This window comes from Haemorhous mexicanus, chromosome 7, assembly GCF_027477595.1.
Source record: "Haemorhous mexicanus isolate bHaeMex1 chromosome 7, bHaeMex1.pri, whole genome shotgun sequence".
Lineage (NCBI taxonomy): Eukaryota > Metazoa > Chordata > Aves > Passeriformes > Fringillidae > Haemorhous > Haemorhous mexicanus.
The window spans coordinates 38188499-38213003 of record NC_082347.1 but is presented as its reverse complement, the minus strand read 5'-3'; the positions used below and the strand labels follow the sequence as shown (position 1 = coordinate 38213003).

Here is a 24505-nt window from a genome sequence, read left to right as displayed (position 1 = left end):
TATACTGAGAGGAGGTTTCTGAGCAAGAAAGCCACAGTGACTTTTGTCACTCCATAAAGGAATTGAAACTGTAACTGAAATGTGCAATATTTCATTAGTCCCCTCCTTGCACTGAAAACTACATTTGAGACATGTATTCAAACTTTAAATCCCTCTTTCCATTGTAAACTTTAAATCCTTCTTCCTAGTTTTGAAGGCTCTTTCTTCACCTTTAGGTCTGTGACTATCTCTGAAACTCTATTGTTTCTGCATGTCTGTATTTTTGTAAGCAGTTGTTGAAAATGTTAAATAGAGCCAGCCCTGGGATAAGTCTTTGATTCCTCTGCTGAACTCTTAATTTATTGTCTGGTTCAAGGGTGGTTTGCACCATCTTTTCCTGTAAAAATGCTACATTTTGTCCCATTTTCCTGACTTCTGCAGAAAGTTTAAACATTTTCTTCATTTTTCAGCTCAGTTTCAATGTATTTTCCTAGTTAGTTTGTTTTTATTGTTTGGTTTCTTGTTTTCTTTTCTGTGGGAGAGGATTGTTAGCAGCTGCTCCTCGCCTTACTGAAACACTGATTTATTTTTACTTTTTCACTGCAGAACTTTATGGTTAAGACTGATTCTAATCATTTTTGGATAAGGAAGATTATTTCAATTGAAATATGGCAGCATGGAAGCGATGCACTGGATTTGCAGGTTTTATGACTTGCCATCTTTATTTTTTAGTTTCTTAGGAGCCTTGCACCTCTGTGAAAAACAAAGCAAAAAAGCCACATGACCAAAATCCTTGGTTTATTTTAATCCCATTCAGAGATTGGATCTTAAAAAACAAAAAGAAGGAAGGCCCTAATGCCATATTCATTGCTTATCCTTCTGTATCCCAAAAAAAGGGCAAGTACTCAGCTTTCCTTGGCAGTGAATTGCAAACATGAGCAAACCCTTAATACAGTCAAAGGGGGAATGAAAACTGAAAAAAAGGAATGCTTTTTGTGGAATATCTCAGATAATTGTGCAGCTCCTGCTGCTAGCACCTGGAAAGTTTCTGAGAAGGAGGTGATGTCCTCCTGTGACATCAGGAGCCTTCCCCTGCAGAAATCCCTGAGCTGCCAGGTGAAACCCATTCCAGTTTAGCTCCTGAATCTCTTCCCCCTGTGTAAAAGGGAGCAGGTGTTAACACTCTGCTTTATTACCTCTTTTTAAAGCTGTGCACGTGCTCTTAGTCCAGCAAGAAGCTTTGGGTTGAACCCAACCTGCTTTTTATTTTTCTGCCCTTTTTTCTCCCTTTGATTTCATTCTTAGTGATGTGTTTCTTCTTAGTTTTATTAATTCTGTTTAAGTTTACTCCCTGTTGTTGAGTTGATTTCTTCTGGCAGCTGTAATTGGCTTGCACCAAAGTAAAAATGATGTGGATTTCTTATATATTATAAAGCTTTTAAAATTTATGTAAATCAGTTGGAAATTAAAATTAGAAAAGCATGGCCTTGTGAAAGGAATTTGAGTTGTGTTTGTGTGACATATTGAGTTATTTTACATACAATATCAGCTTTTGGCTGTATTTCTTTCATGATTTATTGAATAATTTTTAATTGTGTTCATCATAATCTTGCAGTGTTAGATGAGTTTGTTAATTTAGGAGCTGAATCTAATATTTTCTTTTTTACATAAATGTATAGCCTAGTTTAAGAAAATTATCTAACCTCTGAACTTCACCAGGTATCATCATGTGAAATAATTTATAACAAGACTTGTTTTTTTTTTTTTCCCTTAAGATTGTGATACAAATTCAGGTGCAATTAAGACTTTTTTCCTAGCAGCTGTAACAGCAGAGGTTATTAAACTGAAAAAGTTCCCCTTTACCCTCAGAGCCAGGGTACTGGGCAGCAGGGCCTGGAGAATTGGTAAAACTATTTGAAAAGTGTTGTGAGCTCAGATTTCTCACCACAGGGTTTAGTTTGCACTCTACAGCTGAAGTTATTGGGGGTCTTCTGACATGAAAATTAATTACATGTGGTTTATTTTTTCTGAAACCTGCACTTTCTAAAACCACTGGCTGTAGGGATGGATGCACTCATAGTGTAGAAATTCGTAATTCTGTATTTTTACTTCAGGAAAATAACTCAATAATTCAAAATTTTAATTATCTTATTTTTTCTTTTAATATTACTGGTGCTTTTTCCCTTATCCACCAAACCAAAATAATTCTACAAATTAATTAAGATACCACAGTCCTTTGTCCTTCCAAACTCTGAGTCATTTAGAGTGCTAGTGACTAGATCTGAAATGGTAAATTACAGAAAACGTGCAATCCCCTGCCTTCACCATCACAATATAGAAATTCAGTCTTCTTCCATAATTTCTGTGTCCAGAGGTTTCCCATCAGTCCATAGATCAGCAGGACAAGATCAGCAAGATGAGGCAGCAGTAATCTCAGAACTAATAATCTCAGAATTTAATGGAATTCTTGACAACAAAATCATGACAACAGTCAGGTTTTTGTAGGTGTCCATATGTATTCTTTTTATCTAACTTTTAATTTAAAATTTCCTATTTACTATTACTTTGCAGTGTGGGAACTGCTGACTTATTAAAACACCCGGCCATTACAAAAGGGGGAATTAAACTGTGTATTAAAGTAGTTATTTAACAAGGGAATGTTTGGGGTTAAATGCATACCAGAACTCTGCAACGTGTTTAATGTGGACTCCACCAATAAGGAAGTGTTTGTATCAAATAAGTAAATGATAGTAAGTGAATAAGTATTGTATTTTATTACTCTAAGAATCTTGGACAAGCTCCAGATCATTAAAACATTGCCTTTTTGGGTAATTATCAGCAGCACATCAATTTTGTATTGAGGCAGAAATCCAGGTATTGTATTGAGGTTTGAAATGCTTGCACTTTCAGGAGGTTGATTTTCTTTCTTTTCTTTGCCCTTCCTTTTCCTTAAAATTAAAATGAACTTGCTTTTAATTTTGAATGTAAATTAATTAATTTCTGTTAAGAGGTATGAGGGCCCCATGCTTTGGTGATTGGGGAGATACCAATGGAACAGTGGGAAAAGATTCCCTGTTGCAAGGAGTCCCAGAGGAGGATGATGTGTAATTTAAAATAAAGGACACAGACCTGTATTACAGGGGGATAATTCTCTCACTTCACAGTTTTAAAAACCATCTTCTGTTTGATAGAAAAGAAAGTACTTTGCATAGTTCATTATTATATTTATTTGTACTTCTAAACAGAATGTGAGAGTTTAAGGGTTTAAATGAAATTTCCATAAACAAAGTCTGATGATGCTTTTCAAATATATGTATTTGAAAGATTATATTTAAATATGAATGTATCCTAACACATTGCTGATGGTTTTCTTTCTTTTTCTGCTTTGCACGTTGGGGCTGTTTTCTTGGGCACTGCTGAACCCACCTTGGTGCAGTTCACACGATTCCTCTGTGATTCCCCTCTGGAGGTATGTATTCATTCAGGATGGGAGTTTGGAAATGAATGTATTTCATTTATTTTGTTTAATGAATGTGTGAGTGTCCTCTTTGCTCTCTGTAGACAGCCAGCCATGGTTAGAGGTGGTGGAGGTGGCTGGCACAGAATTCCTGTCTCCACCAACTGGTAAGGAAGGTTCTGCTGTGTTTCCACAGGAGCCTGAGGACTCCTTTGCTGGGTAATAAGCTCCCACTGAATTTCATAGCAGTGCATTTAAAAATAGAAGCACAAAAGGCCATGTCTTTCGTGGTTTTCGATTTATTTCTATGAAAAGAAAAGAATGAATTACTAAATAACTTGCTAAACTTGTGTTTGACTACAGTTTGAGGTAAAAGCTGAGGAGATGCTGTTCCTTCATTTCAAGTGATCAAACTGCCATGGATTCCTTGCAGTGTCTTTCTTGTTAGTCTCCAAGAGCTCAGGACAGCGTGACTGTAATGAAATTGTCAGGTTATAGTAATTACACTGGTAATTTGATCTGTCGCGCTGTGAGTGAATCCATGTGTGCAGAGTTTGTTGCTTTTCTCTGCTGAGTCCACTGGCCTTTGCATTCCTGAAAGCTGAAGAGTAATAGAGCTCATTAGACTTTATAGGAAAAGGGCTTTTATCACCTCGTCAACTCGTGCAGCAGACTGCCATTATATTCTTAATTTTGTATGGCTACGTAGAGGTTGATGCACACTACCCTGCCAGCTTTATACCCATATTGTTTCTTACAGACACTTTTTATTGACATTTCGAAGCTTGAATTAAATTTTGTGTGGCACCACTACAGATGTCTTCAATTAGATGAAGTTAAATAAAAGGGGTTATGTATCAGAGGCCAAGGGATTCTTGAAATTCTTTATTCTGAAACAGTTGCCACAAGCAAATCTAGCAGTGTGTAGTCTGTTTACTCTTTTGAACAAAAATAATTTAAAATAAAAGTTAAACCTTACATGTTTTCAATTTGTAATTTTTGGAGTTTTTAATGTTATCATTAGCTGCAAATAGTATGAACACCCAAACTCTTCCTGTCTTTTTTATTTCCTCATTTTATTATCCAGTTTAGTTTCTGTTTAGGCTATGGGCTCTGGCAGAAGAAATGAATGCTTTAAAGAAAAGATACAGTTTGAAGTAGCAGAAAACTAGGCAGTTTTCTAGCAGTAAACAGTATAATGTAAAGTGAATTGTTTGAGGTGTTTTTTTAATTAATCCTTTCATTTTAGAGGCTACATTTAACCATTTGCCATTTTAGCAGTTCCCACAGGCAGATGTGGAATGGTCATGGTTCAGCCCAGGGGAACAGCCTGCAGGACTCAGCCAGAGCTCTGTGGGCTGGGACCCTGCTCTTGCCAGGGTTGGGGGATTCCTGGGAGAAAGTTCCAGGGGAAATCCAGACTGTTCAGGGTGATTCACCTTATTTGTGGTGCTCAGTGAGTGAGGAAGATGTTGGGAACCAGTGTCAGCATCACTGATGGTCATCTCAGTGTTTGTCCTGCCCAAGTTGTTCCATCTTGTCCTGAAACAGCACCTGGAAGGAGCCTCAGCACTCAGATGGACCATGGTGTTAGGCAGTTGAGGGATAATTTTGTTTTATTCTCAAAATATTCTCTAATTGCTGCTTGGATTTTTTTTTTTTTCATCTCGACTGATGTTAAGCATTAAACTGACAATTTTATAAAACTGTTGTCAAAATCATCTCTTTGAGAGAGCTGCTGATTTATGCCCATTGCTTTGGGTGTGCCTATAGCAATATGTTTTCCAGCATGCATTTGTGCTCCATGGGTTTGTGAACATTTGGTATCTCCTCTGCCTTTTTGATCACTCAGTATTACAGGATCTTTCTGGAGCTATTTACATTCAGCTCTTTTTTAACCATCCTGAATACTTCAAAATCATGATCTTGGTTTGCTGCAGCATCATTCAGTCCTCCCTGGAGAATGTAATAGATGCAGCAGGATGGAAAGTGATCTGTTTTCTGTTATGCAAATGATCATTTGTTCTCATTAACCATGCTGAGATGCTTTTGGATTCTGAAGAACTGAAAGATGTTTGTGAATCTCAGTCTTTGCTCTTCAAAAAGCACATCAGCCTCTGCTTTGCATTGTTTTGTTTATTGATACGTTTTTATTTTCAGGAGATCTAGTGAGTGAGACCATTACAAGCCTGTGATTCCCAGGATCACCTTCTTAGAAAGTGATAATTGACTGACATTTAATGCAGTGTAGCTCAAATTCTGGGCTTTTCCAGTCAGGCACAGAATGTATGTGTAAAGAGTGTCCTACTAATCCCTAATGGAAGTAGGACAGAGTTCTGGAAAGGAAATGTGTTGCTAACCAAGACATAGAAATCTACCATATGGCAGATTTGTGTGTGTGCCATTGGGAAAGGAACTGCTGGAATTAATCACTTTGCTTATTTGGCAAATAATTTCCACTGGAGCAGAGAAGTCAAGGTTTTCCTGGCTTTTTTTTTCTTCTTTGATAGCATAAATTTAATATTTTCCTCTTCCCTCCATGCACAGCAGAGGGTAAAATGGAAAGGTAGAAAACAAGAAATTTCATGAAACCTCCCAGAGAAAAATAATCATGCATTGTACAGGCAGGGCATGTTTTTGGCATTTTATAATACAGAAATTTTTATAATTATTATAATAAGCAAAATACCTGTTAATATTAAAAGAATTACCAATGTGCTTTGAAGAAATTCTAGTGCTCTCACCATCATTGAAGTTCAAGTATAAGCAGTTAGTACACTGAGGTACTAATTGGGCAATATATAATGCCAGTTCTGTTAAATATTTATATTTTAATATTGGGTTATAAAATGTGAGCAATCAAATGTGCTCATGGAATCATTAACTAGCAGGATATGAAGACAGGTAGAGTGAACATGGAATATGTTGTGTTTTTCTCTGCATGACAGTGTAAACTTTGGAGAGAAAATAGTGGTTTCCATTTTGTCCTGGATTTTTTTCAATATCATCAGATTATAATAATTCATTATATTGAAGTAGGACTATAAACTGTTAATTTTAAATACTTTTGTCCTTCTGGATTGATTTCAGGGCTAGTTTATAATTTTGGGTAGATAAGATAAGCCCTTTCTGGTGGGGCTTGCTCCCCTGATGTCACTGGTGTATTTTCCATCCCCCTTGACAGACACAGTCCCAGTGGAGATGTCAGTGGTTTGAAATGGTGTAACCTGCTTCAGGAAAATGTTTCATATTCTAGACCTGTTTCAGGTCAAATTGCCTGGATAGTGCACAGGAAATCGAGTTAAAGGAGCCAAGAATTCATTGAGGAATGGGAGAAAATGTAGTACTGACAAGCATTACAAAGGATTACATTGTATGAGAATTTTTGAAGGTGGAGGGAAACCTTACTCTTTTTTAAATGTTATTTGCTTAATGTAACAGAGATCCCTGTCTGTTTTGCCTGAAATCAGTGCTGTGCTCATTATGTTTGTTCCAGAACATAGACTCTCTTATGTTCATGACATTTCACTGTAATTGCATTAGTGAAATAACTGCAGATTGTGCTTTACCAAAAGTTTTAACTGATGTTAATGCTCACTTTGCAGAGGTTCAGTGACCAAATCCATGTGCTGCTCTTTGGAGGTTTGGGGTCATACACAGGCACAGCATTTGTTTAAGTTCAGAAGACTTTGCTTTGAGTGAAAATCTTTTCCATGGTGGCTTAGACTATCTTCTTTAGCATTCATTAAATCCCGTATGATGAATTTTTGACTAAGAAAGAAAATCTGTTTTAACTGAAACTTATTTAAGCAAGTCTGTGTTCTATTACCAGCCACATCTCCCCTTGGCTTTGAGAAGGCTTTCATTTTTCATTGGCTTTCATTTTTCTGTCACTGACTGCACTCTGAGAAGGGAACTTAACCTGTGCTTAGAAGTCCTTAGAGAACATATTTTGCTTGACTGTGTCCCTGCTTAAAAATGTTACCACTGACCATGTGATTTCATTTGGCTCTGCTGAAAAGTTGATGATCCTGAATGAAACCACAACTGTTGGATAAGTGGCCTTTACCTGAACAAGAAAAGCTGGGTTAAATGTGCTATATCTGGGTTTAATGTTCTCACATACTGCAGATGGAGCTCTCAAATGTTTCATCATTTCACTTTTAGAGTATTCGTAGCTCCACACTTGTATGGTATATAACTATATAAAAATTCAAACATATTGTTATGTGGCCTTTATTTTGGGACTTGCTGCTTGGGTAAGCCAGTTGAAATAATTTTTGCTCACGTGATTGATTCCTTTTGACACATGTGGTACCAATTAGAATAACTTCTCCTGCCTATCATCTCTTCAATCAGGGCTACTGTATCAAAATACTTGATTAAACCCACCTTCTGCTGATGTAATGCAAAACAGTTGGTAATAGCAGGCAATATTGTCAGATTTATTGAGTGAGAAGCAGCTTTCTGAAGACCTGGCAATGCAGTGAAAAACATGACTAGATGGATAATTAAGTTGAGCACAGTGGAATTCTGGATTAAAGTAAACTTGACGTGGGAGAAAATGGCATGCCAGAGTTGGTTGTGTAATACAGTTTAAATTAGGGAGATCATTTTCTTCTTAACTTCAAGCATCAGTTTCTGGCTCGAGGTGCTTTACCCCATCCAGAGTCAAACTTCAGTGCACATCCAAAACCACAGCACACAACAATAGAAGTCCCTTGGTGTTCTTGCAGGATTTGCTCTGATGTGGGCTGACAAAGAAGAGGTTCCACAGATTTTGTTGCCACACAGTTTCAGGTTCTTGGGTAAAAGGTGTTTTGTTAGTTATGGAGAGTAAACATCACATAAAGAATGAGCTGTTCAGGTTTTTTTATAAATGGTCATCTGAAATAAATTTAATTGCCACTTTGATGAACTTAATTTCTATGCCTAAAGTGTTTCTAGTGCTTGGGGATGTGGAGGAGAGAACCTGCAGGTCCTTGCTGTGACAGGGAGTGTTGGAGGCACCAGGTTGGCATGTAATGATTCATTAATAACTTGAAGAAGCACATTGGTTTGTCCTGTCAGTACCATAAGTGCTGGTTGGCAGAGGCTATTTCAGACTGATGTTTGGGTGGGTTATACCCATTGTGAGAACAGCAAAGGGCACAAAAGTTCCAATAACAACATTGTTTTCCCTGCTTTTCAAATGCCTTTTTTCTAAATACAGGTGGCCATTTTTTTACAGTATTTACTTACATTTTTTACAGTATTTACTTACATGTAGAAATTCTCTTTAGGATTGTTTTCATACTGAAAGTCTGTCAGGGAGTTAATCCCTCTCTTGTTCTTACTTAGGCAGAGCATGCCCCAAACGGACCAGAATGTGGCTATGGCTCCTTCCACCAGCAGTACTGGCTGGATGGGAAGATAATTGCTGTTGGGGTAATTGATATCCTGCCCTACTGTGTGTCCTCAGTCTATCTGTACTATGACCCAGACTTTTCTTTCTTATCTTTGGGAGTCTACTCTGCATTACGGTAAGAGAATGTTTTCCTTATCTGGTTGGATGGAATTAATACTTGTTTCTAAACTTGGAGTTTTATTTTTAGTCTAAATATATACTAGTAACGCTACCTTTAGCAAAGTAGTTGTGGAGTTGGTTGCCTTCCAGGTAAATTTTTAGTTGTAATCCTTGACTAAAGATGTAACTTTCTAGTTAGCTAAATACTTTTACAGGTTAAGAAAACACACAGAAACAAAATGCCTCGTTTTTATTGCCACTGAAAATAATTTAATATTGCTTAGTTTCAGCAGGAAAAGCCACTTTTTTTTTTGTCTGAACAGAAATAATTTTTCCTTTGACCTTTTTTTAAGCCCAGTTACCAAATGAAATTAATCACTTTTATAGTTTTATGCACATTGAGGTCATAAATAACAGAGTACCTAAAAAGCATTGTCCACTGAATTAGTGCTCTCCTGCTGTACTAGCACTATGTATATTTTTCAGGTATGTTAATCTCATTATCTTTCTCTTCAGAAAGCCTGATGGAGAGAGTAATCCTATGGATTTTAAAGCCTTAAATTAACTATCCAACATGGTCTTGCAAAACAGTAGGAATTGTGGGTATTGCTTTTCACTGTGAACAAAAAATGTGAAATTGTAAGTTACTGCTTTTCTTCCATAGGCAATTTTATGATTCCATTGTTAATAAAAGTGAAAAATACCCACCCTAAATGAGTGGAAATACTTGTGCAACTCTATTTCTTCCTTACCTTTTTTGCTTCTCTGTTTATATGAAAGAAGTTGGCCACAGACAAATGTGGTGTTCTCATGAAGCAGCTGGGTTTGAGCCTCGTGCCAGACATGTCTGTGTACAAGTCTGAGTGTGAGAAGCTGTAGCATGAATCTTTTCACCTGTGGGGATTTGCACTGCACTCTGTCAGGTGCAAAAGGAGCCCTGGAATTGGGAGATGCAGCTTTCCCCTTTCTCCAAGGGCTCCTGCTGAGAGGCACCTTCTCAGTTCTTGTTCAGGGTCACCCTCCAGGGTGGGTAAATGGCACATTTGAGCTATGTGAAGCACAAACAGCACTTTAAGGAAACTTCTCACCACAGTTAGTTCATAAATCTTTTCTGTAATTAATAAACCATGTGCAATTTAATATCTCAAAGGTCTAATCTGAATTTGATTGGATTTTGATTAGGATCTGATAATTTTATAGAATTAATCAGAGTTAACAAATGTGGAAAAACACTGGAACTCCTATGACTTAGAATTGATCTTTTTTTCTCTTAATGGTTTAGATTATTAGAACTATTCCATTACAAATGTTAGATACTTGAAATTAGAGTAATTTTTTCCTTGCAAGATGAAGATATAAAATACTAAGTCCTCCTAAGAATTATTTTTTAGTATTTGTAATATCACATTACTTTATGTAATAATAGACTGACATAATCCATGCTTACAAATTCTTTAAATGATTTTAAATTTTCTACATAATAAATTTGAAGCTTTGTAGCTACACCATGTGTGCATGGTTCAACTTGTGAAAAAGCAGCTTGTAAATTCTGCAGCATTTAAGGCAATAAAAATGAGTTCCCAACAGTCCTGGAGGGAGCCAACCTCATTCTTCTTTCAAAAAGGGGAAGAAAAACGTTGAGTTAGGGAGGACTTAGGAAGTTGCAAAGGAATCTGATACCTTCAAAGCTGTTGCCAATTTTACTCCAAGGAGGTTGGACTGCATTGCTGTCACTTCCACTTCATGCCACTCTGAGAATTGTTGCTGCTGAGTTGTAGAAAGGATGGGATTTGAGCATCATTTGAAATATGTAGGCATGTAAGTAGAGAGTAAGGGGAGAAGAAACTGCTTGGAAATGCCAGTCTTGCCACAGGAAAAAAAAAAAAAATCAAGAAATACTGAGTAACACTAATTTAATTTTAAGTGATACATTGCCTTCACTGTTTGTAGATGCTTCCTCTCTGAATGTACTCTTATCTTGGATCAGAGAATAGTTTGTGTTGGAAGAAACCTTTTAAAGATCATCTATTCCAGCTCCCCTGCAGTGAGCAGGGACATCTTCTTACCCCTTTGACACAGAAAGTAAAACCAGCATCCATTTTTTATCCAATTTGTTACAGGAGTGATCTGCACAGATAGAAATGCTGCAAAAATGATCATTTATAGAGGAAGCACTGGCTGAGTCTTTGTAGTAACAGTGCTTTCCTTGTGCCAGTAAAGTAAAAAGCAAACTTTTTTTGGAATACATTGATATTTTTCTTTCAGAATAAATGAGAAAATCATACTAACAAACATGGGATGGGTAACAATACCTTTTGTTGCACAAAGATGAATGCTTTTACATGCAAATTGCTGCAGCATAAATGATAGAACAAACAAGAGGCTTCTCCTTGAAGCTTATTTTTCAAACATACTCTGATGTTTTCCTGAGCCATGTTAACCAGTAGAATTCCAGAATGCCAGTAGGTTTCTGCAGAATTCCAATGTACACAAATATTGACAAGAAACATATTAAACAGAGGGTCTTAGTAATTTTTATTTAGATTTCAAATCAGACAGTTGGCAGACCAAACCACAAAAATTAAAGTATTTTTAAGCCTGACATGGTGTTGTGCATTTTGATGATTTGTTTGTTAGGTTTCCAAGTAATAATTTTCAGTTTATTATGTTTGGCATTTTTAAAAACATTAGTTTGGAGTTTATGATGCTAATTTTTATTTTATAGAAGTCTAGTCCTTTATAAGTCCTAGATTAAGAGCCAGATAGCTGTAAAATGTTTCAATATGAAGAGGTAAAATGGCTTTAAGAATTGTATTCAAATGTAATTAGTCTTTTCTTTCCCCTCACAGGGAAATTGCTTTTACCAGACAGCTTTGTGTAAAAGCTCCTGATCTCTGTTTTTATTATATGGGTTTCTACATTCATTCATGCCCCAAAATGAGATACAAGGTAAAGTGTGTTTTCACTTATTTCCTTAGTGTGCTTTTAGTCAAAGCTTTTGACAGTGTCATAGTAATATAATATTTTGTAATTGTCATTTTGGATTTTAATGTAGACTTTATATGGTTAAATTTGAATGCTGGTTACTATTTAACTTGGCTTAGAGATTTTTTTTTTTTCCAATTTAGTTGCATGTGCTATTTATTACATCTTGGCTTAAGAGAGGTTTTCAAGGCTGTCAGATAATGTTTGTCATTGGTTACCTGGCTATCTCATGTTTACAGTGTCTCTTTCAGTACACTAAAATTCTCCTTTTTTGAGGCTGGCATATTTGTACCTGTTGCTTAGTGACTCCAGGCAGTGATAAGATGTCTTCTTGGGCTTGGCTGGGTTTTACTCTTTATTTTTTGTTAGAGGCTCTGCCCATGAAACCAGTGAGAAGTTTGGTGAGCAGAGATTTTGAGGCAGAGCAGATTTTGAGGAGAGGATCAGGAAAACCCACAGAACATTTACAGAAACCACTCTGGCTGCTTTGTAACCCCTGGTGGCTTCACCTTAATTCAGACCTCAGTGCCTAAGAGTGTCTCTCTTGTGGTTTTAGATCTTGGGAATGTGGTACCTTTTCTCTTTAAATGCATCATTGCATTTGGATATTAATATGATACAATTTCAGAGTAATGAACATTGAGAGCAATTGCTGAACACTTACATGTAACCATTTTTATCTGTTAATAATGTGGGAAGTTAAAAAGTTCACAAAATCTAGAGAAAGAGGCAAAGTGTTTTCCTTTTTTCCCCTCTCAAAATGTGCTAAAAATCTGCAGTGTTTTCAAATGGCCAAAAATTGTGAGGCTCATTAAAGTGATGGCTGTGAAGGAATTTCATCTTGGTTATGGCCTGCACTACAGGTGACCATGATGATTCAGTCTTCTGAAAATAACAAATCCCTCTTGTTTTGGTAGATGATGTGTTTGTGTCTGTGTGTGTGTGTGTCCCCTTTGCCAGTTTGAATTTTTATATCCATCTGCTGGCCAAACAAAGAGAATATTAAGTTTGATAGAAGAAGATGGGTGAGTTGGAAAAATCTGCCCTCTCTCATCTGAATCATCTTAGAGGCTGTCACATCACCAGCTTGAACCAAAGGTTTTGATTACTTCCTCTACTCTTTGGAGATATTTAGAAGTTTAGGGTGATTTGTTTATACTGAGACACTGCAATTTAACATCCCTTGTCTCTTCTACAACCTGCATGGTACAAGACTTGTAAAATGAGTGGATGTCGTTTACCAGGGCACTTAAAAAATAAATCTGGCAATAATGGCAAAAAAAAAACCCAAAACCATTTGTGAAAGATACCATGGCTAAGAAAATTTGGGTTCAGCTGCTTGTAGTGCTTTACTAAAGAAATGAACTTTGTGTACAGGGATTAAATGAAGCTCATACATGAGGCACTGCATTAAATGAGCCACTCTACATTTGTATTATTTATTACAATGTTCTGTTGAGTCTGTGCTGCAATTTGAAAATGATTGCATCAAGAATACAACACTCCCACAATGCTTCTAGATTTCATTCTTAAATAATGGAAATTGATTAAATTGTAGTGGGAATATTTTACTTTTTGTTTCCTTCACAAAAGCTCTTTTTCTTCCCTTGCTTGGAATTAATGACTATTTGATATGACTGTGATTTGGTAGAATATACATTTTAGTCTTCCAGAAATCTACACAAGTCAATGTGTTGGGTAATTAAAGCTGGAGCAGGGACTGGGGAGGATAAGAAGAAAAGCCTGTACCTGTGTGATTAAAGCACACATAATGCTCTCTGCTGGGACAGCAGTAATCCAATCAATGAATTGCAAGGGCCTTTGTTCTATTTTATATTTCCTTTCCTGGATGCATTTGTTTGAAAAGTAGACTAAAGTAATGAAATTGAAAATCAAATTGACATTATTTCTCTAGTTCCACTTTTCCCTCACTGAAACAGAACACCAGAACCAAATTATCAAGCTAAGCTCTGAAATGCATCTGGATAATGCTGCTGCTCTTGTAAGTGATTGGGAGTGGTGAAGTAGGGTGGGGAAGTACTGACTTTGCAGATTAAGTCATTTCAGTAATGCCTGGTTGACTTGGAGGCATTTCATGTTAAGGATTTGCTTTATTGCAGTTTAATAGAGAAGTTAAAGGCTCCTTTCCCTTAATGATACTGCTGTGGAAGTGACAGGCTGTGGGTGACTGATGTTAAACTGATGTCAGGTAAAGAAAGAAAAAAAGAGAAGGAGTTGGAAAGCCATCCACTAGGCTTTTTTCTTGCAATGTTATTTGCAAATTATTTGTTTTGGGAACTTCAGAAATGGAGGCTGAACTCAGGAGCAATTCTCTGTATGAGAAGTGTCTTATGAGAGCAGAGCACTTACTTACAGTGAAGGCTCAGGATTTGGGGGATAGTTATTGGGGTCAGTGTGTGACCATTCCATCTGCAGGGCTCTCTTTCCTCAACTGGTACAATTTGGTGTATGAATGGGGTGGAATCCAGTGGAAGATTGGAGCCCTGAAAGTCCTGGAAGCAGATCCCAGAGCTGGGATTCCTCTGGCACAGTAACAGAGTTGGAGAATTCTGGATTCTCAGGCAGGAAGATGAATGGTTAGAGTATCAACTAACCCATGGATCAGACATAATTACAGAGGTTTTTAAAATAAAGCTCCCTTTTGACTCACTGTTCCCATTCCTTTTGTTCCCCAGCAGCCAGCATTGATTGCAATGTGATTTTAGGACAGTGGAGTCCCAGAGAAATTTCTTTAGGATGGGGGAAGGGACTCCATTGCAAAATTAGGATATCTTTTAGTTTCCAGCCCCTCTCAGATTTTTTTCCCATGTATAGGCTAATATTTACAAACTGGTAAAATAAAATCTACATGAAATTGAGACAAAAGGATTCCTGTAGTCCTGTTACGTTAATATGGAAAAATCCAGTGAAAAACCTTAAGCAATGGCTTTGTTCCATTGATTTTGGGTAAGTTAGGGTAATACAAGATTTAAATGGTTCTCTGAAGAAATTCATGACCTTGTGGGAAACCTTCTCAGGCTCTGTTAGATGTGGTAGTTCTCACATTGGAAAATAGGCTTCTGGAAAATTTTCCATGAGTCATAAGATGCAAAGTCTTTTTTCTAATGCATTTTGGAGTGATGAAGTTTTAAGCATAAAGAAAGTATTTTACTTGAAAATTAGGTTGGTCTCAGGGTTGCTTCTCTTGTGTTTAAGTCCTGTCTGTGTACTTGTTAATGTTTTCAGTTAAATGGCAGTAATTTGCAAGCATATTTATGGAATTACAGAACTAAAAGAAGTCCCTTTAGCAAACAGCCATGTCAGAGAAATGCTTGAGAGGACCTTGGATTTTCTTCCTGGATTGAAATTCTGTTTTATCCTGCATCCTTCAAGTAAAAAATGTCACTCTGTGGCTCTATGTTACTAAATTCACATTTTCCAATCACTTCTGAACTCTTTAAGGTCCTTTCTGGTCTTTCAATTGCAGTCCTGTCACACTGGTTTTGAATCTCATGGTGGGTGACATTAAATGGATTTTGAGGTTGTGTTTCTGGTATAAATAATAAGTGTGTTTGCTGCCTTGAATTAGCCATTTGGCCTCAGTTGACCTTAAACCCCTTTCTCCTCTAAGTTCTTGTGCTGGGAAGGATTTGTTGGTGACATGTTCTATATGAGTTTCCTTAGTTCTGGGTTTTGTGAGGCTTTTTCAGGGTTGGTACTTGCATAGATCTTGTGAATGCAGTGCCTTTTCTCTTTAAATGTGTCATTGCTACTGGATGATACAATTTCAGAGTACTGAAGATTGAGAGCAATTTGCTGAACACTTACACTTGACCATTTTTATCTGTTAATAATGTAGAAAAATAGAGAGATAGAAAGTTGGAGCCTGGATCATTCCTTGTTTGGGTCAGGGATGTGCTTCCCCTGGAGGCCACCCCACTGGTGCTGGTAAAGAGCTCTCAGAGCCCTTGGAAGTGCACAGCAGATTTAATGTTGTCTTTGTGCTCTGTTATCTCTGTGTGCCATTTTAAGGCCATTTCATGATGTGAAGAGGTGTTTTGACTGAAACCTTTATCCAGACTTGTATGCAGGCCAAAGTAAATGGAATTATTGCAAACAGACTCCTTTGGTATCAAGTCATGGCCAGACTTCAGATAGATGGAATACTAGAAAGGGCTCTGAAATGTCAGAAAAGAAACAAAAGGCTGATTCAACTGTGATTAATCATTCTTAAACTAAATACCTCAGACTGATTGTGGTTGTGAGTGGTGCCCCTGGAATTTTATGGCACTTGAGAGCCAATTTCTTTGGCTGCTTTCAGGAATTTCAGCATCACTCCTCGTGCAGCAGTGAAATGCATCCAGTGGTGTCCTGCATGTCCACGTCCACAAGATCCACACGAGCCTGGCTCATCTTCCCCTGTCCAGACTCTTTCACCATGTCTCACTATGGAATTTAATTAATGTTTTCAGTAAGCTCAGATTTGCTGTGTAAAGTGACATTTGTGAGGAAAAGAGATTTAATGTGATCCTCTGGGATTTTGGGGTGTGTAAGCACATGCTTGTTATGGTTCTGCCACTGACCAGCAAAAAGCTGTGCTAAATGTGTCACTGGGTCCACACAGAAGTAGCTGGTGCTTTCAAACCTTCATGTGTCATCTTTTTATTCTTTATTTTTCTTATTATCTTATTATCATCTTTATTATTCTTTTTATTTTTTATTATTTTATTCTTTTTTAGTCTCCTTTTCTCATTGGTCTTACTATTTACCTTAAAATGGGAAAAATATTATTAGCTGGAGTAGTTTGGAGGACTGGAGTTGCCCTGAAACTAGTGGCTTTTCCAGGATTAATTTTGTAAGTTTATAGGAATAAATCTGCATTGCAATTACTAAAAAACAACTTTTTATGTAAACAGGTCATAAAGAGTCTACTAAATATCCTGAAAAGTCAGTGCTTGTTACAGAGTGCCAAGTTGTTGCCTGCAGCACCATTTGATAGCAAAGAAGTGAAGTATCTGCATTGTAAAACCATTTTTTAAGAAAGCAGTAAAAGTTTTGGCACCACAGTGGTTTTGCTTTTTTTGGCAGGACCATTAAAAACAAGCAGCAAATAATAAAGACAAAAACATACAGTAGTAAAGTGCTGAGAATGATGAGCTGCTCAAGTGAGGAGGTAATTCCTGCTTTTGTGTGTTTCTTACTGAAATCATCTTTATCCTCCTCCTGCCTTCCTTCCTTCTGTTTTCTGTCTGGACTTCCCTGGGATCCTCTTCTACATCAGCAGCTAAAATTGAAGATTGATTTCTTCAGAGATCTGGCCTTAACCAGCTGCTCCTTCTGAGGGGCTGGGCTAGGGGCTGGCTGAAGAGGGACTCCTCTGAATGCTGCTGGAGTTTGGGCATTAAAACCCAAAGGGATTTTTGAGAAAAGTCTTTTAGAGTGACCAGGACTTCCAAAAGGATTTTGCATGATTGACTTGATGTACATGTGTTAAATGTGAAAATCAAGCTGCTTTAATGTTCCTTCAAGGTTTATCTGGTGCAAAAAGTTCTTATCTCTCTACATGTATTTTATCAAATGTGTTTGACTAGAAGGGATGTCTGGTTTTTGGATGCCAGAAGGCAGGTGCTCTTTTCAGGATTGCAGAGTCCCTTAAAATCTTTTTTCCTTTTGTTTCTTCCTTCCATAAAAGCTTTTTCCTTTCACTTTTCCTTATCTGAAAGCCTGCACCAAATAAATGGAACTTAACATGTTGGAATAAACAGCTATCACAATGTAGGACAGAATAAAAACACCATGGGTGAAAAATTAGTAGTTCTTTAGTTCTTGATGTCATGCTAGTGATGAATATTTAAAATCTTTTCTCCTTTACTTTTAACAGCTTCTTACAAAGTGTTTGATGTTTGTTTTTTTCTCCAAGACACTTGTAGAGGGGTTGTGAAAACCACATTATTATGAGCATCAGCAAGCAGGAATAAAGAGATTCTCCATTCTGGATAGCAACAGCCATAAGTGAATGCTGACAGGGGATTTCTACTGAAAATGTAATTATGTAAAGCAGAATATCAGTGTCTGTGTATATTTCCATGTTTTCATAGCAGGTAAAGATAATGAATGCAATTCTCAATTGCTTCTTTATTTATTTTTTTTCCTAAACTGTTGTTTTTTACTGTGTATAATTGGTAAATTATTACAGTGTTCCTCAGTACAGGTGTTGGTGCTGTGCTGAATTTTACATGGCATTTTTCTACAATCCCATTTTTCTTCTAAAAACAGACACAGACCCCAGCTGTGTCTTTTTGCTTAACTTGATTTCTCCTGGTAAAATATTTTCAATGGGGACTTACTTTTTCTGTCAGTTAGAACTCGCTTGGGACAGAAATGACCATATCCCTGGGGATTTATTTTTCTAATGTCAGAAATGTTTATATTCCTAATGTTAGAAATCCATGTTTCTTTCTATTTCTGGAGTTTAAGATGACTGAAGTTTGTAGCAGAAATGAAGTGAAAGTAATATGGATATTTATGTTTGACTATTATTTCTAGGCTTTTATCAGGGCAGGTGATGTTTGTTCTGTGTGTCTCCGCTGACCTCTGACATCAACAAATCTCTTTCTCATTATTGCACCTTGAGAAAATAAACTTGGTTTGGATCAAGTTATTTTTATGTGGCCCATAAAAAACCCAACCATATTCTGTATATTCAAGATTCCCAGTTCAAATGTTGTGAAGAATAAACATAGAAATGTGATTTATGTGGCATTAACTACCTACATTTGCACATCAGCAGGGATGTGCTCTACACCTTTTACTTCTTACAGGAATTTTGTTAATTTGGGACAACTTCACTATAATTTTTTCTTAATAAATGTGATTTTGCTAATTTGTGTAAGATTTAAGTGAGCTAAAGTCCTACCTTAAAAACCCAGGAGTAAGAGGCAGTTTGTTAAATTGTTGGTCAGTTCTGTGCTGGTGGATGTTTTCAGAATTACTAGAGGTAACTTCCCTGTCTCTGTCAAAGGGAGCTGCTAAGAAGATTTATTCAGGATCATGTTAATAAACCTGAGACAAACCATCCTCTGAATGATGGTAGCTGGCTGAAATTTATCATGTCTAATTCATGACTCAGCATAGTCATAAATTCCCTGCTTATTTCTGACTTACACTAAATCTTAGTTGAAGGCTCATTTGGGGACTCCATAGCAACCACTGGCAGTTAAAGTGAGAACTGTAAATTGTGAAATGCAGAGACAAAAGAGCTGGGGATTTTGTTTGGGTGGCTTTGGTTTTTTGTTTTTTGGTCTTTTTTTTAAATTTTTTTTAAGGGAGAATAATTTATTTCACAATTCATATGTCTTCAGTTTTTTCCTTCATGTGAGAAATTAGGTCCAAAATCCCATTTCAGAATTTGGCAATTATAATTCTACAAACCCATTAGTCCTTGCTAGTAACTGTAAGAATACATGGAATTAAGAGTATTTTTAATGTTTCTATCAAGCAAATGAATTGATGTAGTGCTGCTTCATCAGCTTCAGTTTTGTTGATTTAATTATTTTGGATGGTCCTCAAACACTATTTAACACCCTGTATTCTGAATTTTGTCTTTGTAACTGTCTCTTTGTGAGAATTCCCAGAAGTGAGTTAATTTGAATATTCAGTGATGGACACTGTGCAGTGCTGTGATGGAAAAGGTGAAAACATATTTATGGACATCATGCTCTTCACTTTTCCTGACACAGTCCCTGTGTAAAGCTGTTCACAGCCAGGCCAGTTCAGATGTTGAACAAAATATTAAAATTCTTGTGCCCTACAGAAAAGTCAAATCTCTCACCAAGGTGTGAGTCCTTGAAACTGGTTAATTTTATCTGTGCACCACATTTATTGAAGATGGCAACACTTGGAGTGTTGGATTTCTCATTTAACTTCAAATGAGCTGCTTGTATTTTTGCTGTTTTGCTGATTATATTAGCTCTAATTAGGCAATATTGTCAAGTGGAATTTATTTGGTCTGAAAACCTCTAGCTCCTGCTTTTCCTGGCTCTGCCATATTTCACTTGTGGCCTTTACAGTAGGAGCTGGCTGACAAGCCAGTTAATCTACACAAGAGATGTTTTCTCTCCAGTTTTCCAGGAAAGGTTTAATGGGAGATACTTTAATGAGGCCTGGTTTAACTAAGACCTTATTAATTTTACAGAGGTATCACAGTACATTCCTCTGAAGTGTTCCATGTAATCTGGATGACAATTCATTATTATGAATCATTATTTTCTTTGTCTGAGTTTGTTTAGCTGCTGACTGTACAGAGTCTCCAAGTGAAAGTATAATTAATGAACAGACTGTATTAATGAGGTTCTAATATTTGTCCTCAACCCTGATGTTATACACAGTCTAGTTTGTATAAAGACCACATCAGTACTTGGATGGGAATTTAAGTCCCAGAATCCTATGGAGGGGAAGGATGTGGAGCCAGGAGGGAAAAGAGGAATCATGGATTGTGTAGTCCATCCCTTTGCTGCACTACAGGTTCAGTTATATTTATGTTAACTTTTCAAACCTATAGGATGTGAGCCAAGGGCCTCCCTTGATACACTCCTGCACATCTCTGCCTTGGTGTGAGTATTTAACAATATATAACATATATAATATGTATAGCATATATATAGTAATCTATAATATAGAACATGTTCTTATCTTTTCTTGTTCTTTAGTGGTCATCCCACTGAAATTCTTTTTCTTAATGTCTCACCTAAGCTGTTCTTCCTGAAGAATAAGATTATTATTTCTTTGTTGTTGTGTTTAATTTTATAGGTTTTTCTGCAACACCTTTCTTTTTAAATCTGGCTACCAACGTGTCTCTTTGTGGGCTTCTCTAAAAATCCCAATCAGTCATCCACCAAAAAACCCCTCAATTCCTTCTCCAACTCTCTTTTTCTAAGCTTTTTGTAAATTTTTTATGTAGCATACAAGATTTTCATCAACCAATGTATTTTTGTCCTAGAGAATGGTGGCTAAAATTAGGTCCTCAGCTGCTGAGGTCAGCTCGTAGCATTTGTTTATATAATATGAGTTACTGCCTTCATTGTGCTGAAGAAGATAGCAGCTTCTGGAGGCAAGGAGAAAGGGTGGAAAGGAGGAGAAGAAAAGGGAATTGTGCAACTACAAAGTTTTCAGAATGGGCTAAACTGGGATGTGGGCTGAGTTATTTTTAGTGTCAAGGTTCGTGACTATGTGACCGTGAAAGAAAATGTGTTTATGCTGTTGAATTTCTCTGCTGTCTATTCTGCTTTAGCTAAGTCTGTGTTAAAACTTGCATTTTTCTTTCTTTCAGGAGAGAATATTGCATTAAACGAGTTGACAGGGCATAAAGGGTTTTATGGTTTTTCCTTCCAGTGCTTACGGAGATCTGCTGGATGAATTGTATCTTCCTTATAGTAGTGAATTATTATTTATAGTATTACAGTAAATACCTGAAGTGACAGCTCAAAGTAAAAAATGAAGAATTGAAACCTAGAGCACGGCTATGATAGTACTGGGTTGCAGATGATGGTAATTAATTGTGTTTTCACACCACCAGCATATCCCTGGTAGGGGAGCAGATTATTTCATGTTATCCTGTGGTAGCCACCACTGTTACTTAGATGCAAGTAATTTAAAAACAAATCTCTGCTCTTTTAATTTGTATTAGAGACAGAAGTTTGTGGAGCTTAGCAGGCTCTTGGGTGGTGCTGAGTTTTCCCAAAGGAAAAATCCTTGAGGGCTCTGGGAGGCTGCACAGAGCAGGGCCCCAAGCAGAAGGGTCAGTGGAGGAGTGAAATATTTTTTTACAGCTTCTTAAAGTTTTTTCTTAATCTAATAAAATCAGTTCCCAAAGGCTTTAAAATGTTGCCTTATTGTGGAGACCTGGGAGCTTGATGAGTTGTCTTTTCCAGTGCAAATTAAAAAAAAAAAAAAAACAAAACAAAAACACCAAAAAAAAATCAGCAAACCCAAAGCCCCCCTTAGTGTTTTCAGACACTGCCCCGAGGTTTCTGCTTGTTCTGTGGGAATTAACCACTGCCAAAAACTTTTTGTTTAGTTGTTCTCAACTGAAGAGTGGAACTGTTCTAAAAGGAGAGGCTGAAACTGTTCAGAGTAGTTATTTGCTGTGTCAGATGTGTTGGGCAGTTTGGGGATTCTTGCTAGAAAAGTTTCAGGGGAGTAGATCATCCTTTTTAACAGCATAGGATACTGTTTGCTTCCTCCCCTTCTCTTGTTCAGAATGAAAACATTTTCACAAATAACACTGAGATGGAATGACAAAAAAGGGTGTGAAAATGACTCCATTGTTAATTAATTGAAGAAGAATGGGTCTGTGGAGCAAAAGTACATAGCACCCAAAATCTGTCTTTGTCCCAACACAAATGCACTGTTGTTCCATGAATGGACAGAGGACAAGATGAGCTTTTTGTTCCACTGATGATGGATTTTATTTATTTATTTAAGCTATTAGGGCTAGTGTTCTCTAGGGGTGCTTAGTGATAGTATGGGCAGTGTATCCATGATTTTTTTAATGATTTTTTTTTCTTATGTTCTTTCCATTTTAGTCTTTACCAGTTGGCATTGTGTGACTTGTTAATTGCTTTTAACTGTCTTCCATTCAGGGAAAAGGGAAGGAAGGTGGAGAGATGTTAGAGTATATTTTGAGGCAGAAATATTTAGGAGCATTTTTGGCTGCTCTCCTTTAGATGTGCAGATCTCCATTCAACCTACTTGACTCAAACTGATACAGTTTTTGTAATTTAAACTTACATTATGTCAATATTTATTGGCATATATATGCTAAGCATACAAGTGTTTATAGCACTTTGCTGTCTATTTTAGAAGTGTCTTAAAAGTGCAGGGAAGTGCATGAAGCTGCTTTCTTGTTTCCAGATATGCATGCCCATGACTACAGGGTGCAGCTTATTGATTTTAAAATAAAATTGCCTGGGCAATTTTGAGTTATTTTTAACTCTGAAAAGCAGGGATTGTAAACTGTTAGAATGGCAACAAAGTGCTTAACTCTGTAAATACAGTTCTAATTTAATACTCCCCTAATCCTATATTTGGGTGGATGTTTAATACACCCTTGAATTACCAAGTTTTGGAATGATCAGGATTTACACAGTCTGTAGTATAGCTATTAATTCCAGCCCATTTGCCTCCAAACTTGTTTTTTGACGTGAAGGTGTTTATAAAGCAAAGTTTTCAAACATCTGGCCTTAAGAGAAAACTGAAGTGTTGATGTTTCAGCTCAAAGACTTTGGGGATACATAATGTTAAACAGTCTGTTTTCCTAAACATGCAAGGAGACATTTGTGTACCTTAAATGGCAATAATTCAGATGGAGGCATAATGGGGAACGTGTTCTGCCCAGCTGAGAGAAGTGTTGGGCAGTTTTACAGGGCTATGAGCTTAATGGATGCAAAGCTGCACAAGGAGTGACTGCTGCAAAACCTCCCATATAATCTCATTTTGTTCAGCTTGTGTGATAAAAATGAACTTACTTGACAAGAATTCTAGGATTACAAGTTTTATATTTTGTTTATAATTTTGGAGACAGAGTTTAATAACATAAGGAGGGGTTTGAAAACAAGTCCATGTCAAAAAGAACATGTTGAAAGGATACAATTATTCTTACTGTATTGTGTCCTCAGGCAGTTATTATTTCCTGCAAAACAGCTTAACAAGAATTCAGTACATCTCTGTCTAGCCATGCTTTGTATCTTATTCCTCCATTTGTTTAGTGTCCCTATTCTTGGATTCTTTCATCATTTTCTTACATCTAGCATGGTCTCAGAGGGAATGCATTGAAGCCCTGGAGCTCTCTCAGATCAGTATTTTTTCTGACTACTAATGTAGCTACAGCCTGGTTTTCAGTTTGGAGTGGGAGAGGAGAGAAGAGAGAACAGGGGAGGAGGAGAGGAGAGGCAAATATGTCCTGGACTCTGGGGACACCTCAGAGCCTCTTCCAGTGCCTGAAGGGGCTCCAGGAGAGCTGGAGAGGGACTTGGGCAAGGGATGGAGGAACAGCACCCGGGGGAATGGTTTTCCACTGCCAGAGGGCAGGGTTAGAGGGGATATTGGGAAGAAAATCTTTACTGTGAGAGTACTCTGAGATTGCCCAGAGAAGCTGTGGCTGCCCCATCCCTGGGAGTTCCAGGCCAGGCTGGGAAGGGTTTTGGGACAGTGGAAGGTGTCCCTGCACGTGACAGGGGAGTGGAATGAGCTGAGCTTTGAGGTCCCTTCCAACCCAAGCCATTCCATGGCTCTGTGATTCCAGGATGATGGGAGCTGGGAGGGGCTGTGGTGGCAGTTTGGATTCTGGGGCTGTTGCCTCTCACAGCTGGTTGGGCTGGAGGTGGATGTGGCCCCACTTCACTCCCCACTTTTCCAGTCTGGGACACCACAAGCCATCTCTTCTGGGGTGGCAAAACCATCATGGTGTTGCACCCCAGGGTTTTGTCTGTTCTGCCCTGGTGCAGGGATGGCTTCAGCTCAGCCCTGGGGCTGGAGCTCCACGTGCCAGGATGGTCCCAAGGTGGTCGGATGCTCTCCTG

The 24505-nt window shown here is 37.5% G+C and overlaps 1 protein-coding gene across 7 annotated transcripts in view; it reads left to right on the top strand.

The window, feature by feature from the left end:
- ATE1 (arginyltransferase 1) overlaps window positions 1-24505 on the top strand; it is a 69446-nt gene that overhangs the window by 14619 nt on the left and 30322 nt on the right. For 5 of the 7 annotated variants that reach the window (XM_059852106.1, XM_059852102.1, XM_059852103.1 and 2 more), the window contains 3 exons: window positions 3416-3448; window positions 8777-8958; window positions 11792-11891. In XM_059852106.1, coding sequence (XP_059708089.1) covers window positions 3416-3448; window positions 8777-8958; window positions 11792-11891 — 315 coding nt within the window. The remainder of the gene's footprint in view (window positions 1-3415; window positions 3449-8776; window positions 8959-11791; window positions 11892-24505) is intronic. The other 2 variants (XM_059852105.1, XM_059852104.1) reach the window with 1 other exon arrangement.